The 21,034-nt window shown below is 42.8% G+C and overlaps 1 protein-coding gene across 1 annotated transcript in view; it reads left to right on the forward strand.

The window, feature by feature from the left end:
- Positions 1-20,296, forward strand: part of LOC115464478 (vomeronasal type-2 receptor 26-like) — a 33,614-nt gene extending 13,318 nt beyond the window's left edge. The window contains exons 4-6 of the mRNA XM_030194854.1: positions 13,288-13,515; positions 18,346-18,472; positions 19,398-20,296. Of these exons, the coding sequence (XP_030050714.1) occupies positions 13,288-13,515; positions 18,346-18,472; positions 19,398-20,296 (1,254 nt within the window). The remainder of the gene's footprint in view (positions 1-13,287; positions 13,516-18,345; positions 18,473-19,397) is intronic.
- The last annotated feature ends 738 nt before the right edge of the window (positions 20,297-21,034 follow it).

Consider the following 21,034-nt stretch of genomic DNA (forward strand, 5'->3'; position numbering starts at 1 on the left):
GTGAATACCTCCTGCGGTGTGTGCCCTCTTCCTGTACCATGCCAGCCACCAGTGCATTAACTGCATCCATGTCCCCACCTGTGCAAGTATTAGTACTAGTAGTAAAACACAAACAGCACACAGATCTCTCAGTTTCAGCCACCACGCCCTCTGGCCACTCACTTGCCAAACAGTACAAGAACACAGAGACAAACAGAGGTCAGGGACTACAGTATACACATGGGAACAGTGAATGGAGAGGGATAGGGGGAGGGGAAGGGGGCGATAGAGCAAGGAGTAGGAGTAGGGAAAGGTCAAAGGGTAAGACACAAAAGAGGCAGAGCACACAGACGAACGTAACAAGTACTCAACACACTCAACACACTCAGCTTTCTCTCTGCAACCACCAATTCAGCTCTCCCAACAACGATCTCGCCACTCTCCAACTCCACACAATCGCTAATGGGTCTGAAGACGATTTTGCCCTTGCTGTGGACGCTTTTATTTTGGATCTAACCAATGACGCCCATGTTCCCGCCCAACCAGAGCCATTTCGCTATCCGTTATACATTGTAGATGACCACCTCGTGACACCGCCCCTAACATGCCCCCCGACACGCCCCTTATTTGGGCGTTTTTCTCTGAACGTACGTGCACCACGGACGCTCTAAAATTTTTCTTTCCATTATATTGATTTATTCGTTTTTGGGAGATAAACGTCTATCTCGTGATTTGGGTCACTATATAGGCGTTTTTCTCTTTCGATTATAAGCAGGTCAGTGCACTGGAAACTCTATAATCCCAGAGAGACACTGAATTGCCACGATCACAGAATGTTTTTCATAAGATTCTTTACAAGAGGAATAGCTGAAGAAGTGGGGAAAGAAACAAAGCATGGTTAATGTGATTCTTTTCACCTTTTCTACACATATACCCCTAATTCTATAAAAAGCACTAAAAATTACACATGAATGAGCTAATTAGCACCAATAAGGTGGCATTTTATCAAGCAATATTTGATGCTAATAAGAGTCAGAAAAGGGGGCGTGGAAATGGGAGGAACATGGGTGGATCAGGGCAGATCCCAGGCTTGACTTTTAGTTACATGGGTAATTATAGAATAAGGGGACTCCACACCTAAGTCTAAGCAGGGGCATTTGTACCACATTTATGCTGGTACAAATGGCTGCACTAAATATAAGCGTGGTCCTGGGCTTAAGCACTAGCCTATAAAACATGACTAACTTTAGGTGTGGTTTATAGAATAACCTCTACCCCCTTTTTTCAGGCGACATTTCATGAATTCCTCCCATAGGGGTAGATTCAAATAAGGGAGTTAAAAAGTAGGCACCAAAAATATGAGCACTAAAGGGAAGATTCCATTTATGGTGCCTAAAAAATCCATGTTGAAAACATTGCCAACTAAGCGTATTCTATAAGCGGCGCCTAGATATAGGCACGGTATATAGAATATGCTTAGTTGATATCTCAGCAGCTAAAACTATGCACCTCCATTTACACCAATAAAACATAGTTATCATCAATGCTAATTAGCTTGTTAAGCTAATTAAATTACACACATTGTTATAGTATATACTTGGATTTCAGCAGGATCTCTAGGCGCATTATATGAAATCTGGTGGCAGAGAGTGGAGGTAAATGGAATCCACTTGGAGGAAAGGAAGTTCTGCAATGGACTTCCTCAGGGGTTGGTGCTGGGGCCGATTCTGTTTAATACATTTGTGGGAGATATTGCTGAAGAGTTGGAAGGAAAAGTTTATCTTTTTGCGGATGACACGAAAATAGTCAATAGAGTGGGTACTCTGGAGGGAGTAGAAAGGATGAGAAGGGATCTCCGAACTTTAGAAGAATGGTCAGGGTTTGGCAGTTAAAATTTAATTACTTGTTACTCACGGAGACCACCATGCAGCTGCAAGGCCTATTATATCACCCAATAATTAAACAATCAGACCTTGCTTATATAGTTCAAATACACATTAATCTTTTGCTTCATAAAGAGTAACTAACATAAATATGTATATGTATAAAAATCCTCTTGTGTACAATGTCATCCCGTGATGTCTACCTGTTTAATGCATCATTGTGCTATCTCTCTAATTATCCATCTTGAAGTCCACTATTATTACACAGTGTTCTCCATATCGTTTGCCATAAAATGTCCTTGTTATAGCCAGCAATTATAATGTTGATCCCCTTCTTTGATTCCTTGTCTTCTTATACCAAGCACAAGCACAAGTAAAGACCTCACAGTTCACTACTCTTCTAAATGTTCTCCTTTTCATTCAGCAGGTCATTTCCTCGTGCCTCCCAACACAGGTAACACTTCCTAAGTATTGACACTGTTACACCTTTAAGTAATATTTCCTTTGCTTCTCGATGTGGGACCGCATTTCGATTACCATCTTCTTCAGGAGAAGCATCCTACCCCTTTAACAAAGTATACAACCACCATAATGTTAAGCTATATATCTTCTATTATTAACCATATATCATTTTAAATCACAATTAACTCAAGAAACGGCTGCTTACCAGTGGGGCTAGCGTCCACCAGGTGATGGCACCAATCATTCCGAGCAGATATCCTGTCTGCAACGCTAAACTTATATTAATGTGATGCAGACACATATCACACGCTGTGGCCAATCACCACTCTACTTCTAAATTTAACCCGCCCAGAATGACAGTATGCCACATACAGATAAATCTTTGCTCTGTGTTCAATAGTGCTTGTTTGATGTCAACCCCCTCTCCATTTTCACCTGAGATATAATCACAAATCTGACATGGTCTATTGTGTGACCTTTCACAACCCAGTGGGTTACTAGAGAGGCCTCTTTGCGTGATTTTTTAGTGTTGCTGATGTGTTCCACAATGTGAGATTTTACTTTCTGTTTCGTGTGACCTATATAATAAAGGCCACACGGACATGGACATGTAATACAGTACATCACTTGAGAAAATTTGCATGTGGTGTCCTCATTCAAATAAAATTTCTTGTTTGTCCCAGGTATTACAATATAGTCTGTGTGCATTGAGTATCGGCAGTACACGCATCTGCCGCATGGGGCATGGACCCCTCTATTACTCCTGTTGTTAGGCCTTTTTAAAAACTCTCCAATATTTCTACTGCGTCCAGACGCAATTTTTGGGTGATTGGTGATTGGTAATATGACTCAGTATTTGTGAATGATCCCACCTATGGCATGGGCTTGGGTAGAATAGGGAAGTACGCATACCAATTGATTTTCTCTTTCTTTACTGTGGGGGTGGGGGTGGGGGTGGGTGAGGGGGTTAATAACCATTCGCGATGGGAGTATAATGCTCGTTTAAATGCTTTTTTGACCACCTTATGGGGGTACCCTCTCATAATGAATCTTTTTACCATATCTCCTGCTTGTTTTTTAAACTCCTGTTTAGTGGAGCATAATCTACGTAGCCTAAAGAACTGGCCGACAGGCACACCTTTTTTCAAAGATACTGAATGAAAGCTCGAGCAGTGCAACAAAGTGTTTCTGTCAGTTTCTTTTCTAAAGATCGATGTATCAAAACCGTTAGCTCCTTGTTTATTTACCTTTATGTCCAAAAGCTCTATTTCATTCGTACTTATTTTGCTTGTGAATGAAATATGAGGGTCCACCCCATTGATGTATTCAATAAATTTGTGCAAAATCTCCTGGGCTGACTTTTACGGTCTATGCCCTGAGAATGGCAAGGTCATATCAGACTTGGGTATAAAGTATCACATACCATGTGAAATGAGTTTATCTTGTTGGGCAGACTGGATGGACCGTACAATTCTTTATCTGCCGTCATTTACTATGTTACTATATAGTAACATAGTAAATGACCCCTGGTAACCCTTCCTCAGCTGAGGTGCCCAGCTCTACCACCGGCTGCCTTTCAGATGCTGTGGAGGACTTGCAGCTCATCTGCATATCCTTTACAGCCTTCTCCGGGGTGACTCCCAGGTCCACTCCGATCCACTCAGGGCTTCCTCTCTTGCTGCCCAGCGCTTCCACCAGGCGCTGTGGAAGACTTGCAGCCCTTCTGCATTTCCTCACAGCTGTATCTGGGGTGACTCCCAGGTCCACCCCGATCTTCCCAGGGCCCTCGCTCCAAGTGCCAGGGTTTCCAGGTGCTTTTTGGCTAGGATCAGGCGACCCTCAGGGGGAGGAATGCTGGCTTCGGCTTAACCCCTGGTAAGCCTTCCTCAGCTGAGGTGCCCAGCTCTACCACCGGCTGCCTTTCAGGTGCTGTGAAGGACTTGCAGCTCAACTGCATATCCTTTACAGCCTTCTCGGGGTGACTCCCAGGTCCACTCCGATCCACTCAGGGCCTCTGTTCTTGGTGCCACGCGCCTAACGGCGCACAGGGCATTTTTCTCTTTACATCTATTTTCTCCCAGTCACTACTGACCTCACCCAATTATACCTAATTCTGAATCAAGCTATGGCCCCTATACACATTCTCTTCCTTGCCCTGTCCCTTCCTAATCTTTTCCCTCACCCCCTACTTCTCTCCACTACAGGAACTCACTGCCCATCCATCGACTTCATCACCTCACCTTCTCTCCTACCCTCTTCCTCCCTCTTAGCCTTTAATCTTCATCTCTTTCTTCCTTCCATTTTGCCTTCCCCATTCCACCTAAATACCTCTTGCCTTCGACACCTTCATGGCCACACCTCTCCTACTCTCCTCCACTCTCTTTTACTCCTTCTCTTACTCTCAGCCGGTGACATCAATCCCAATCCTGGCCCTCCTCACCAACTATTATCCCAACTCTACAGATCTCACCGTGACCTCTCTAACCTCATCACTATTCCTCTACTCCCCTCCTCTTCTCTGCCTTTCTCTTGCGCCCTTTGGAATGCCCGCTCTATGTGCAACAAGCTCTCATATGTTCATGACCTCTTTATCTCGCGCCACCTCCATCTGCTCGCCATAACAGAATCCTGGCTCTGCCCTGATGACTCTGCTTCAGTCACAGCCCTCTGCCATGGCGGTTATCTTTTTTCACATACTTTTTGCCCTGCTGGCCGCGGGGGCGGTGTTGGATTACTTCTCTCTCCCTCCTCCAGATTTCAACCCCTTCTTCCACCTCAATCTCACTGTTTTTCCTCCTTTGAAGTCCACTCTATCCGCCTTTTCTCTCCTCTGCCTCTTCGAATAGCGGTCATTTATCATCCCCCTGATAAGTCCCTTTTATCCTTTCTCAGTGACTTTGATGCCTGGCTTGCCTTCTTCCATGATCCCTCCTCCCCCTCACTCATCCTTGGTGACTTTAATATTCCTGCTAATGATCCGTCTAACTCTTATATTTCCAAGTTACTCACTTTAACATCCTCCTTTAATCTCCAACTATGCTCCACCTCCCCCACTCATCAAAATGGTCACTGTCTTGATCTTATCTTCTCCTCCAACTGTTCACCCTCTAGTTTCCTTGCCTCTGATCTTCCCCTCTCTGATCACCATCTTATAACTTTCACACTTAAATCTCCTCCCTCCCAGTCCCATCCTATCTTATCTAATTTATCTAGGAATCTTCATGGTATTGACCCTTCATCTCTATCCTCCCATGTTTCAAACCTCCTCTCGACTGTGGCACCATCCACGTCTGTCAACGAGGCTGTTTCTTCTTACAACAATATTCTATCATCTGCCTTAGACACTCTTGCACCTTTGATGACCCGCACTATAAGGCGTACAAAACTCCAACCTTGGCTGACTTCTAATATCCGCTACCTACGTTCCTGTACCCACTCCGCCGAACGCCTCTCGTGGAAATCTCGGGCCCTTGCTGATTTCTTACACTTTAAGTTCATGCTGACCTCCTTCCAATCTGCTCTTTTACGCGCTAAACAGAATTATTATATCCAACTGACTAACTCTCTTGGCTCTAAACCTCGACTTCTCTTCACCACATTGAACTCTCTCCTCAAGGTGTCCCCTCCCCCAACACCCCCTTCATTATCTCCTCAGACCCTTGCTGAATTCTTTCACGACAAGGTCCAAAAGATAAACCTTGCATTCTCTACCTCGCCACCTCTCCCTCCACTAGTCCGTTCCCCTCTCTCTCCTTCCCCTCATTCCCTTTCCTCCTTTCCTGAAGTTACTATTGAGGAAACTACACTTCTCCTTTCTTCCTCCAAATGTACTACCTGTTCCTCTGAACCCATTCCCACCCACCTTCTTAATGCCATCTCTCCTGCTCTTATTCCTTTTATCTGTCACATTCTCAACCTCTCACTTTCCACTGAGACTGTCCCTACTGCCTTTAAACATGCTGTGGTCACACCTCTCCTTAAGAAGCCTTCACTTGACCCTATTTGTCCCTCTAATTACCGACCCATCTCCCTCCTTCCCTTTCTCTCCAAATTACTTGAGCGTGCTGTTCACCGCCGCTGCCTTGATTTTCTCTCCTCACATGCTATTCTTGACCCACTACAATCTGGTTTTCGCCCTCTCCACTCAACCGAAACTGTACTTACTAAAGTCTCCAATGACCTATTACTGGCTAAATCCAGAGGTCAATATTCCATCCTCATTCTTCTTGATCTTTCCGCTGCTTTTGACACTGTCGATCACAGCATACTTCTCAATACCCTGTCCTCACTTGGATTCCAGGGCTCTGTCCTTTCCTGGTTCTCTTCCTACCTCTCCCTCCGCACCTTTAGTGTTCACTCTGGTGGATCCTCTTCTACTTCTATCCCTCTGCCTGTCGGCGTACCTCAGGGTTCTGTTCTTGGTCCCCTCCTCTTTTCTATCTACACTTCTTCCCTTGGTTCATTAATCTCATCCCATGGCTTTTCCTACCATCTCTATGCTGATGACTCCCAAATCTACCTTTCTACCCCTGATATCTCACCTTGCATCCAAACCAAAGTTTCAGCGTGCTTGTCTGACATTGCTGTCTGGATGTCTCAATGCCATCTGAAATTAAATATGACCAAAACCGAGCTTCTCATTCCCCCCCCCCCCCCCCCACAAACCCACCTCCCCGCTTCCCCCGTTTTCTATTTCTGTTGATGGGTCTCTCATTCTCCCTGTCTCCTCAGCTCGAAACCTTGGGGTTATCTTTGACTCTTCTCTCTCCTTCTCTGCTCATATCCAGCAGACCGCCAAGACCTGTCGTTTCTTTCTTTACAACATCTGTAAAATCCGCCTCTTTCTTTCTGAGAACTCTACCAAAACCCTCATCCACACCCTTGTCACCTCTCGTTTGGACTACTACAATCTGCTTCTTGCTGGCCTCCCACTTAGTCACCTCTACCCTCTCCAGTCGGTTCAAAACTCTGCTGACCGTCTCGTCTTCCGCCAGGGTCGCTTTACTCATACTAACCCTCTCCTCAAGTCGCTTCACTGGCTCCCTATCCGTTTTCGCATCCTGTTCAAACTTCTTCTACTAACCTATAAATGTACTCACTCTGCTGCTCCTTAGTATCTCTCCACACTCATCCTTCCCTACACCTCATCCCGTGCACTCCGTTCCCTGGATAAATCCTTATCTGTTCCCTTCTCCGCTACTGCCAACTCCAGACCTCGCTCCTTCTGTCTTGCTGTGCCCTATGCCTGGAATAGACATCCTGAGCCCCTACGTCTTGCCCCATCCTTGACCATATTTAAATCTAGATTGAAAGCCCACCTCTTTAACATTGCTTTTGACTCGTAACCACTTGTATCCACTCACCTCCACCTACCCTCCTCTCCTCTTTCCTCTACACATTAATTGATTTGTTTGCTTTATTTTTTGTCTATTAGATTGTAAGCTCTTTGAGCAGGGACTGTCTTTCTTCTATGTTTGTGCAACGCTGCGTACGCTTTGTAGTGCTATAGAAATGCTAAATAGTAGTAGTAGTAGTACTATGGGGGTAAATGCCAATTCTGTAATGATAATTCCACGTACAATATTTGATGGAAAATCCAGCAGTTTTCTTTTTTCAGAGGAGCTCTCACACCAATGCTTCTATCTGGGTTAAGCTCCCTAGCTCCTCATCATCATAAACTTTTAGCAAGGCAGAGAAGGGTGATTATTAGCCCAGCTATTGTATCAAGTAAATGATTATTTATCCTGGTAAACTGCTTTGACAATCACCCTCAATTTCTCTAGCTTTGGTCCCTCTCTTTTCCTTTCTTTCTCATTTCTCTATTTTTCTTTCATTCTCTTCATTTTTTCAGACTATGAAATCTAAATAAGCATGTATTATAAATTAGATTTTAAATATCTGATTCTTCTATAGCCCTAGCTATATATATTTTTATAATGATTTTTCTATAGCCCTATCTAAATATATTTTATATTTTCATAATAATAATCATACTGTCACCTGGTATTGATAGTTCTGTGATTCACACCTGCTTGTCCTTTTTTTCAACCACTGTTCAGTCTGGTATATTAGGATACAAATAGACAAGCACCTACCACATATAAAATATGATTTAACAGTGATTTTAAAATAAGAAAAAGCAGGTGTGAATCAGTGACTTGTAAAGAGCAAATGATAGTTGAGTTGAAGAGAAATGTCTGAAGTAATGCCAGTAGTAATTAGCGCCCTTGGTGTAATCCCCAATAACCTGGACAACTATCTAAATACATTAGGCCAGGATTGGGCAACCACGATCCTCAAGGGTGACAACTCAATCGATTTTCACCATTTCCACAACAAATATGTAGTGGAAACTGCATATGCAAATCAATATCATTCATATTCATTGTGGAAATCTTGAAAGCTCGCCTGGGTTGCAGACCTTGAGTACATAAGTATATAAGTGCTGCCATACTGGAACAGACCGAAGGTCCATAAAGGCCAATCCAGTTTAAATGTACCTGGCAAGAGCACAAAACAGTACATCCTAGAAATAAGCAGTGGATTTTCCCCAAGTCCATCTCAATAATGGCTTATGGACTTTTCTTTTAGGAAGCTATCTGAACCTTTTTTTAAATCCCGCTAAGCTAACTGCTTTTGCCACATTCTCTGAAAATGAATTCCACAGTTTAATTACATGTTAAGTGAAGAAATATTTTCTCCAATTTTTTTTAAATTTACTACTTTGTAGCTTCATTGTGTACCCCCCCCCCCCCCCCCCCAGTTTTAGTATTTTTGGAAAGAGTAAACAAGCGATTCACGTCTACCCATTATACTCCACTCATTATTTTATAGCCTCTATCATATCTCCCCTTAGCTGTCTTTTCTCTAAGCTGAAGAGTCCTAGCCACTTTAGCATTTCCTCATAGGCAAGTCATCCCATCCCCTTTATCATTTTTGTCGCCCTTCTCTGCACCTTTTCTAATTCCACCATATCTTTTTTGAGATACAGTGACCAGAACTGCACACAGAATTGGAGGTGCAGTCGCACCATGAAATGATACAAAGGCATTATAATGTCCTCATTTCTGTTTTCCATTCCTTTCCTAATAATACCTAATATTCTATTTGCTTTCTTAGCTGCCACCGCACACTGAACAGAGCGTTTCAAAGTATCATCAACGTTAACACCTAGATCCCTTTCCTGGTCGGTGATTCCTAATGTGGAACCTTGCATCATGTTACTATAGTTTGGATTCATCTTTCCCACATGCATCACTTTGCACTTGCTTACATTAAACATCATCTGCCATTTGGGGGTGTGAGGGAGTTGGTGACCATTGGGGAAGAAAGGGGAGATTATCCCTGATTCCCTGAAATGGTCATCTGGTCATTTAGGTCACTTTTTGTGGCTTATTCATTAATAACACCTACATATAAATGAGCGCTACTCAAGGATCCGTCTATTGCACATTCTATCACTTTAAATCCTATCAATGAACCATGCATATACTGTGTATTGTATCAGAGGAAAAGCCTCAACAGACTCCTACTTTCCAGCTTCACAGCTCTTAAGTATAGGGAGTTCTAGCTGTCATCATAGGCTGAAAAACCTCCGTTAGTGTCTGTATTTAGTCTCTCAAATTCTTAAATTAACAGCACTTATCTTTGTACATATCTTCAAACTGCCATTATCTTTCCATGGCTGACAATGGCCAAGGTTTCGGTATTTCTTCTCTCCCAACCTGCTCCAGGGTCCGTGGTGATGGCAATCAATGGACAGTGGACAACTTTCGCTCAAGTCTGGTTCCCACTGCGGGTTGGTCAGCGAGGGGAATGACAGCATGGCAAATGGTATAGCAATCAAAGGGAGGAAAGGGTTAAAGAAATAAGGAGAAGCCTAAAGGAGGAGTAAAAAGCAAAAGAGAAAGCGGGGGGGGGGGGGGGGGGGGGGGGTAGGTGGCAGTTGGAGAGAGGAGAGAACACAGAGAGCAGCGCTGACCCAGACCACCTACCCTATGGCCAGAGCAGTAATATTCGTGGCCTGGCGTTACGCTACGTCAGTTATACGTTACCAGCGCTGGGTACACAGCATCTTGGCAGATAACAGTTATAAGTTGATGTTAAATATTTGGATTAAAGTAGAAATGTAATTAAAGAATTATATGCCCGCTTGCTAGCGGACATATTGACAGAAAGAATGGTGACACAGCTTGGATGGTCAGGAGGCCCAGTACATCAGGTGTGTGGAATGAAAGATAGGTGCATCCTTCAACGGCATACGCCCAAAGAACAACGGGTGCTCGCTGAGACAGCACAGAGAGGAAACACAGGGTGCTTAGACTGCACACCTGTGAGGTAACGAAATGTAGCAATTGAGAAAGGGCTGTGTATGTTACCACCCCTCTCGGCTGGACTGTAGTGATGTGCTCCCAGATACCTATTGTTGTAGTCGTGGCGAATATCCAGGGAACACACACTCACAGCCGAGGGAGTAGAACAAATAAACTAACCTCGTCCTTTACTCTCAAAGAATAAAGGAGGAAAAGAAGCTAAATTTAGGATTTGTACCTGAAATTGAAGGACCAAACTTTCAGATTTGCAAATTATCTTTTTCTTTATTGAATACAAATGCAAGCAAATTTTCGTTCAAATAAACTATAATTCACAATTAATGTGTGGCTTAATAGAACTGCAATAACATATTCAACATGCAAATGTAGAACTACAGGTATACCCTTAACTTTTTCTGTTTCTTTCAACAAAATCACCTAAAAAGGCGGAAAAGAACCTTTTCAGATAAATATTTAAATTGTCTTTTATCAAAATCAGATATTTGTTTTAATACTCTTTCCTTGCTATTGATGTCAGAATTTGAGTCTTTATGGGTATTATGGATGTTTGTGCAGGGACCTCACTTGAACTCAGAACACTTAGGCCGTTGATTCTCTATTCTAAACTGTTGCAGAAGGCTTTTGCACTGCGTTTAGGGATCTCACACAGTAACCCATTCCATATTCAAATGGTGATTCAATATTCCATCTCACAGACTTCACAATAAAACATAACATTTCCCTTTATAACTATCAGATCTATTTTGAAAATACAGCACACTCAAAAAGAAGCAGTGTTGTATATTCCTTAACCTGCAGCCTGTTTCCAAACCCTGTACTGCACTCAGAACTCTCACAAACAACACACCTTTCCCACAGACACAGCCTAATAGCTTCTTTTTCCAAATATCAAATTCACCTTCAACCTCTCCTCTGTCACACTTTAAATCCTTACACCCTTTTTCCCGACACCCTTATAGGCTTTCTCATTTAGTACAATTCCTACCACAAATCACAGCCTCTCTCACCCTAAAATGGTAAATCACGGTTTATCTCTTGAAATTCAGTGCTAACACTGAAACCCCATTCATATTCACCTCAGCTCACTTTCAGTAACTGGCACACATAAGCCTGGGTCTTAATTGCTTTTCCAATCACTTATTTTACTTTAAACACATAAAATCTATACTTTTTCTCTTAAATTTCACACACCCAGCAAACGTTTTTTTCCTCACTCTCTGTGCTCAGCCTGCTCTCTTCTTCCAGTTCAGCAGTCTCCCTAGCAACTCACCCCCCCCCCCAAAGGAACATCTGACATCCCTCAACCAATCAGCTTGTCAGAAAAAGACAGGTTTTTTTCTTATCTGTTTTAGAATCTTGGCTGTCCTAACTGAGGCCAAGATGCACAAAAGTCCTCGTTAGAGTCGTTCCGTACCGAATTCCATAATGAATCGGTACGGAACGGCTATGTACGAAGGATAGGGAATGCAAATGAGCTGTTTGTTGCAGCTCACTTGCATTCACTAACCCTTCGTTAAAAACGTCGGTAATCGGCCCGTAAAGCATGCGCAGAGCAGCCAAGCATTATGCTGGTTGCTCTGCGCATGCCACAAACGAAAAAAAAAAAAACAATCCCCCCCCCCCAAACAAACACATCCTTTATGGACGGCCTTGCCCCCCCACCCCGCCTGAGGTCACCGCTGCTCCCCGCTTCCCAAAAATCAAAACTTTAAGCTGCCCTGGTCCCTCTCCGTTCCTCTCTTCCTCTCTTTTTCCCCAGCTCCGCCTCCTGCCATCCTCTGCCCCCGTGTCCCGCCCCCACCGCCCCACCCCCCCTGAGGTTGTCACCACCGCTCCCCCCCTCTACCGGGCCACCCTCCGTCTTACCGGGCCCGTGCAGCACCTCTCACCTCTGTGTGAAGGCGCTGCATGGGCAAGAATAACAGCTGATCGCCTCTTCGCCGAGTCTTCGGACATCCCTCCTTTCCTCCTGGGCCAGCCCTCATCTGACGTAAGTTACCTATCTCAGCTGGCGGGAAAATGCTTCTTTCCATCTTGGCAGTCTACAGCAGGCATGCGCTGAAAACTGAGCATGCGCAGGTGCCGGTATCGTGGAGAGTAGCGTTTTCATTACCATCAGGGGGAAGTCTTCAGCTGGCTGAGCTTGAGATCCCCACCAGCTACCGTTAAACGTGTGCTACTGTTGGGTGGGCCTGAGCCCTAAGTGGGTGGGCCCTGGCCCACCCAGGCCCACCTGTGGCTACGCCACTGCTGTGAGATAACGAAAAGTTGCAATTGAGAAAGGGCTGTGTACCTAGGCAACAGCTAAATGTTAAAATATAGCAAGTTGAATTAATATTGTATGTAAAGTTTTGTTTTTTTATAAATGCAATGTTTGAAGTCATGGCTGCAGCCAAAATAAATTCCACTTACAGTTGAAATAAGACTATTGTGTGGTATGTTTAGTGCAAAAGGAATACCTCTGAGTGTACGAGTGCCCAATTTGTGAAAATGAGTCCCAGAAGTGCTTTGAAAATAAGCCCCTGTGTAAAGCATTATATAATAATAATAAAATAAATCTGAGCAGAAATATGTTTGAACTTGCCAATTAACTTGACAGATACATTCACTATTGAAATTCTAATTTTCAGCTTCATCATTATCTGAAAAACGTCCACTTTAAGAACAATCTGGATGAAGAGATCTTTTTTACTGAGAATAGAGACCTGAACACTGGCTATAATATTATAAATCTGGTCCATCTACCCAATGGAGTACTGCATCGAGAAATTGTTGGAAGTTATAATCCTTACGCTTCCCAAGGGCAGGATTTCATCATCAATGAGAAGGCAATTGTATGGGAGAGTTCATTCACCCAGGTCAGATTTAAGAAACATTACAGAATGAGGGAAGTCGTGGGCCACGTTGCATCATGTATACTGTTAACTGCATCTGTGTAACTGGATTAGCACAATTTTACACAACGCAAAAATAATAGAGCAGTAGACCTGGCAAATAGGTTTTAAAATTGATAAAGGAGTATTTATGTTCAGAGAAAGCTGAGAATATGAACAATTCTGTAGAAGATATTACTGTAAGTCCTCCATACATATTTGTAAAGATTTCAGATATAGAATAACAAAATATGACCAAGAAGTGTTTTAAATAAATGCTTTTATTCTAATTAAGATGTGTTAACTATTAGAATTAGTTAAAATGTTAAATAACCATAGAATCTTTGTTAACGTGTGCAGAGATGAATAACCCTAGTTAAAAAATTTAAGTAAGCTGTTACAGCCAAAATTCTGGGCCAAACCAGACAAAAATGTAAACCCCAACAATACAAGAACATATAAATTCAGCTGAATCTTTTACAGTAAGTGCATTGCAACTCTTTTACAGATCCTTTTCACTTTAAGTCCTCATGGAACATCCTTAGACCCCCTTTTACAAAGCTGCACAGCAATGTCGACACAACCTTTTCAAAGTGAATGGGCTGTGTCGGCATTACTGCACAGCCTGTTGCTAGTACAGCTTTCTACTACTACTACTTATCATTTCTATAGCGCTACAAGGCATACGCAGCGCTGTACACCATATACAAAAAGACAATCCCTGCTCAACGAGCTTACAATCTAGATAAGACAGGTACCCTTACCCTTAATTGTTCTGTCTAATAAAGAGATGAGGACAGGGCCGCTGAGAGACTGGGCCGGGCCCAGGTCAAGGCTGCCCCGGGCCCACAGCCCTGCCCCTGGGTCCCGCCCCCACTACCATCCCCCCAGGTTGTCATCGCCGCCCCCCCTGAGGGGGTCCGGCGCCACAGTCCCACCCGCCTCCGCCACCGCCACCGGGCCCCTTCCACCCGAACCCCCGCCAGCAGAAGTGCTGTCCTCTGAGACTCCGGCGTGTGCGGCCCACATAGACGCGCTCCTCTCAGCTGATCTTCACTGTACTGTGCAGGGCTTTGTTGCGTCTGATGCACCGAAGCCCTGCACAGTACAGCGAAGATCAGCTGAGAGGAGCGCGTCTGTGTGGGCCGCACACGCCGGAGTCAGAAGACAGCACTTCTGCTGGCGGGGGTTCGGGTGGAAGGGGCCCGTGGCGGTGGCAGGTGGGACTGCAGCGCCGGGCCCCCCTTGGAGGCCCGGGCCCCGGGAATTTTGTCCCCCCTGTCCCGCCCTCTCCACGGCCCTGGGTGAGGATAAAAGGTCAGGGCAAGTGAGTTAGGTGTCAAAAGCAGTGGTAGAGAGGTGGGATTTGAGTAAAAGGGGGCCTTAATCTTTAATGTAGTTAAGAAGATTTCTTCAACAAGGCTTTTATCTAAGCATCAGCTAAGTATAACAAATTTTGTTGTAGGACAATAGCAATTTTCCATTAAGCAATATAAACCTAGGCAGGTAAGTATTTAGAGTAAACCTCAGGTAAGTTAGTTTCTCGCTTAATTGTGTGAAAACACTCTTAAAATTGTATTTTTGACTCAGTCTGTACACGTGGTGTGTGTTTGCACTGGTGAAGAAGACTTATCTGACTTCCAATTTCTTTGTCTTTTCTTCCACATTGGGGCTGGTCCTTTTCATCTTTCTTCAGCTGAGGATCTTTGACTCTCTGCTTATCTCTGTGTCTTATAAGAAGAAATCAGGATACCTACATACTGTCAAGGGGGTCCTTTTCTAAAGCCACATAAGTGCCTACGTGCTTATAACGTGTGTCAATTTTGAACAACCGCTGGCCCGGGCGGTAATTTCATTTTTTACGCATGTCCACTATGTGTCTTAGAAAATATTTTTTATTTTCCGGCACTTGGCGCAAACCGGGCAGTGATTACCATTGTACGTGCGCTGACCATTACCACCCATTTAATGCGTGAGACTTTAACGGTAAGTCAATGGCTGGCGGTAAAGTCTCAGACCCAAAATGGACTCTCACCAATTTTTATTTTGCCGTACATGTATTTTTGGCAAAAAAGGGTCTGTTTTATAGGCTAACTGAACAATGGATCTGTGTGCATACAAAAGATGCACCTACACTAGCGCAGGCCATTTTTTAGTGCACCTTAGTAAAAGGACCCCTATGTGTTTCTGCCAGATGCACCAGGATACCTGTACTGTGAAGACTCTCAAGGGTCCTTTTACTAAGGTGCACTGAGAAGTGGCCTGCGGTAGTGTAGATGCATGTTTTGGGCGCACACAGAATTATTTTTCAGTGCACCTACAAAGAAATGCCTTTTAAAACGTTTTTGACGAAAATGGACATATGGCAAAATGAAAATTGCTGTGCGTCCATTTTGGGGCGGATACCTTCCCGCCAGCTATTGACATAGCAGTAAGGTCTCATGCAGTAACAGGGCGGTAATGACCTATGAATGTCAAATGCCACTTGACGCACATAGCTGACGTGTGACAGAAATAAAAAAATATTTTTCGGATGCGTGTAACGGGCACGCACCAAAATTGAAATTATCACGAGGGCCACATGGTAACCAGGCAGTAACCCCAATTTGGCACACGTTGGGCATGCATAGGCACCTACAAAGCTTAGTAAAAGAGCCCCTCACTTTAAAATGAAATAATAATAATTATTATTTAAATCCTTTGCTAGATTTCCTAATTTGATCTGACCTCTTATTCCCTAGCCTATTCTACTAGTCTTCTTGTTGGGTTAGATGTCTTCAGAAAAATGCTTCTCCACAATCAGCTCTCACTTAGGCCCCCTTTTATCAAGCTGTGCTAGCAGTTGTCACTTCAGTAGTGGGCTTTGCATTACCGTGCGGCAGCTGCTAGCGCTGCTTGATAAAAGGGGGCCTAAGTTATAACCAGTAAGTCCCCTCCCCCAAAAATAAAAAAATTAAAAGCTGGATAATATTTTCTTTTAGTTGAAGTAGTTGGAATATAATTAAAATTATAACCTCCCAGAGAGATATTGTTTTCACTTAAATCTCTGTTTAGAAGTCCATCAAAACTGGAACAATAAGGTCAAAATTTACTCAGTTCAAACCTGTTACTTGTATAGATTATTTTAAATTCCACCTTATTTTATTCAAGATGACCAGAAAAATTAGAAACCTTTAGATTTCTTTAACTTCCAGTAATTCTTTAGCTAAGAATCAATTTTATCTAAGAGAGGTTCTAAAACCTTCAATATTCATAAGCAGGACTCCTTATTTTTCATATCAGAGTCACAGAATACTTTAAATATTTATATATAAACCCAAGACTTTTTAATATCTCTGCTTAAGACTTCTCAATCATGGACTAACTCTTCAGGCTTTCTATGAATCGTCAGAAAATCACAGGATTTTACTCTCTATATTGAAACACTGACAAAATCTCAGAAATTTCTTCACTTCACTCTCAATCTTTAAGAGGGAAAATCCTTTACATCCAGGAGAGGACTTAAATTTCCTACCAAAACACATTTCTTAAATATAAATTCACTTTTCTTTATACTTTTCTCCTTATAATCTGCAATTTTACTTTTTCTCAAATTCTCTCTCACACATATCATGCAGACCACAACCACTCAACCTCCTTCTTCACAATCCAACACACTTGTGCCCTGGAAAAAATCCCCAGAATCAAGTCCCTTCTCTGAGCTGTGCAGCCAAGCAGATTCAAGTTATGCAGTTGTTTGGAGACGGCTTGTCAAAACTGAGCCCTGCACACATAGGCGGTCGGTGGCCCAACTGTTTGGGGAGGCTAAAGGGGGTGGGGTGGGGGTGGAGCCAGGGGCGGAGCTTATATACATAATTGTCTGATAACACACAGAAAAAATAAATAAGTAAAAATAAAATAATCACAATTATGCGATTGTGCAACTGCCGCTCATCGTTCCAGGATCAGGGCACCATCAAGTCCCTTCTATACGGGTTACTTCCTGCCTCCTGGGACACCTTATTGAATTATAAATATAGGTCTCTGGGTGGCCAAACTCTTTATTTTTATTTGCGGGCCTCACTAGTGATATTAGTGATGTCGCCACATGCTGCACCTCCGCTCACGAATGAGATCTTGTCACCAGCCTACCCCTGGCTCACACTCAAGCCAGGGACTTTCTTGCTGCACCTCCCTGCCTGAAAATGAGCCTCCAATGGCTCAGAAGTGGGTTCTCCAGCCTGAAATTGGAGCACCCATGGCGGGGGACCATGAATCACGCAGGCACAACTCATGGGTACACTATTTCAAAAGCATGACCTAAAACAACAAAAAAAAAGACTATTCACAAACAAACAACAGTGCAAACAATATTAGAAATGAAATGAAAAAAAATCTTTTTGAGCTGCCCATCCCTATTTATGACTAAACCAAGACAACTGAGGGTGAGGAGGAGAAAAATATCATGTAAATAGCCAGTTGCTGTTGGCCTCTGCCTAATTCTGGTAATTGTTATAAACACTGTCCCTTATTGCTGAAACAGATACATCTTAAGTAGAGTTGGTAGTTCAGAACTCCAATTTGTGACTATACTGAATTATTGAAAGCAAGAAGGTGCAGCGTGAATGGATGTGAACAGCTTATTAAGGAGGGTCCTTAGTTTTCAAAGTAACCTGAAAAATAAGAAATAGCAGCACACATGACATTTCTGTTCCAAGCTGAATTTCAGAGGCTTGAAAGCATGCTTTGGCCCATAGGTGGACAGATATAGAAACCTGCATTTTATCACAGGTGAATGTTATATCAAATTACCCAGATTCTTCTTTTAATATTTAGACACCTCCTCAATCCAAATGCAGTGAGAGCTGCCTCCCTGGCTTCAGAAAATCAGCCAGGGAGAGACAACCCATCTGCTGCTATGACTGTATTCCGTGTCCACAGGGAGAAATCTCAAACCAAAGTGGTGAGTGATATTATGTGGCATGTCAGTGACTGAGGGTTATTAGCTATGGTGCTCATTTTCAAAAGAGAAAAATGTATCAAAAGCAGCACAAAACAACAGATGGATATTTTTTCTCACCAACTTGTCTAAATTGTAATTTTCAAAACTCAGATTTGGGACTTTTTACTCTATAGTTCATCTAAATTGCAAGGGGGCAATGTTGGAGGTGTGATTTGGGTGAGATCTGGGTGGGCTTTAAATATGAATATTTTTCTGCCATAATGGAACAGAAAAAAAGGTCCAAGGTAGAAAAGAAGTACGTTTTTCTCAAGACCCGTTCTAATCTCCACAAAGTCTGAAAAAGGTGCCATAGCCAACCAGCTGATCACTGGAGGGATGAAGGCATGTCTTTTGACCTGGAACAATGCCCAGGAAAGAGGAGAAAGCAAGCAAATGTTTCAAAAGATAAAATGCTAGCTCCAAGCCTTTAAAAGCAAATATTATATGGTCCATGAGCATCGGGCTGATGTTTTGAAGCCCGACGCTCCAGGATGGCAAAATGACCAATTAATGACTAAAATGCGGTGAATTAAAAATTGCTGCAATATTTTTAGGGTCATAATGCACATTATTTGGCCTCACTCAAGCCACCCCTGAGTTGAAAAAAAAGGCTGAGATATATAGGAAACAATACCAGTCATATGTTTTTATATTTGTGAGATAAGTTGAATTTATTCTTGGCAAAGCGTCTGTCTACTGTACATACTGATTCTGATTTGTAACTGGTTGATCTGCATCAAAACTACTTCACCAAACTAAACATCAGGATATTATAGAGAAACATTATTTGCTGTAGTCTGAATATAGAGAATTAATTTAAGGTTAATGCACTATCCCAAAATCAATACTGTTTATGAGATATTGAGACTATATTCATTTTCCTCAGATATGGACAACTGTGTGAAATGTCAAGATGACCACTGGCCCAATCATAAGAGAGATACCTGTATCCCAAAACCAACAATTTTCCTGTCCTATGAAGAGGCTCTTGGGATGGCTTTGACTATCAGCAGCATTTTCTTCTTTCTTATCAATACAATCATTTTGGGAATCTTCATTATTCACCGAGATACACCTATTGTGAGAGCCAATAACCGGGACATCAGCTATATCCTCCTCATCTCCCTTATGATCTGCTTTCAATGCTCCTTGATGTTCATTGGCCGTCCTGAGCCTGTGACCTGCATTCTCCGTCATACTACCTTCGGGATGACTTTCTCAATCTCTCTCTCATCTATTCTGGCAAAAACCATCACTGTGGTTATGGCCTTTCATGCAACCAAGCCTGGAAGCAAGCTCCGGAAATGGATGGGTTCCAGGATCTCATATACTATAATACTTTCCTGCTCTATTTTTCAGTTTATTCTCTGTCTCATCTGGTTGTTTACTGCTCCCCCATTCCCATATCTTAATATGCAATCAGAAACGGGGTCAATACTAATTGAATGTAATGAAGGGTCAATGATTGCATTTTACTGTGTTCTGGGTTTCCTGGGATTTCTGGCTGGTATCAGCTTCATCATTGCGTTCTTATCAAGAAATCTACCTGACAGTTTCAATGAGGCCAAGTACATTACTTTCAGCATGCTGGTGTTCTGCAGTGTTTGGATAACTTTTATCCCAACATATCTGAGCACAAGAGGAAAATACATGGTAGCAGTGGAGATATTTGCCATACAAGCTTCCAGTCTTGGGCTGCTGGGATGTATCTTTATGCCCAAATGTTGCATTATCCTATTGAGGCCTGATATGAATAGCAGACAATATGTAACCAAAAACAACTGAAATGAGTGGGGTTTTTTTTTTAATGCTGTAGAAGTTCAAGCTGTGCTAATCAAATTTGTGGCATTATCTTTGATCTGCATCTTTAATTGATGCTTAGGTTTTCTATCCCTTATTTTTGCATTTGCTCCTAGAACCCTAATACCCAAAGGGTCCAATATTCAAAGTAATTTAAGTGAATAGGAGAGGCTCTGCCCTCTTAAATCCCCTTGGGCTGCCTATCCCTCAATATTCAGTGGTAATAAACCAGACCATACCACTGAATATCGCCTAGCAGAGTTTAAAAAAGGTTTGGACAACTTCCTAAAGGAAAAGTCCATAGACCACTATTAAATTGGACTTGAGCAAAATCCACTATTTCTGGGATTAGCAGCATAAAATGTTTTGTACTTTTTTGGGATCTTGCCATGTAGTTGTGACCTGGATTGGCCACTGTTGGAAATAGGATGCTGGACTTGATGGACCTTTGCTCTGTCCCAGTATGGCAATACTTACGTACTTATGCCTCTGATCAGTACTAAGAAAATGTGCAGGTCAGGGACAGTACAGGGGGGTGTGGGTGGGGCGGCAGCATTATAAGGAGTCCAGCATTATGCGGGTGCCTTTAATATTCAATACCATCACCCTCACTTCTCAGTGGTTTAATTTAGGACAGTTCAAAAGCTGTCCTAAATTAGGCTGCTAAGAGATCTCACAATCCCATTTTTGTAATTCCTCCCTGTCATTAACACATCTAAAAAA

The sequence above is a fragment of the Microcaecilia unicolor genome, chromosome 3, assembly GCF_901765095.1.
Source record: "Microcaecilia unicolor chromosome 3, aMicUni1.1, whole genome shotgun sequence".
NCBI lineage: Eukaryota > Metazoa > Chordata > Amphibia > Gymnophiona > Siphonopidae > Microcaecilia > Microcaecilia unicolor.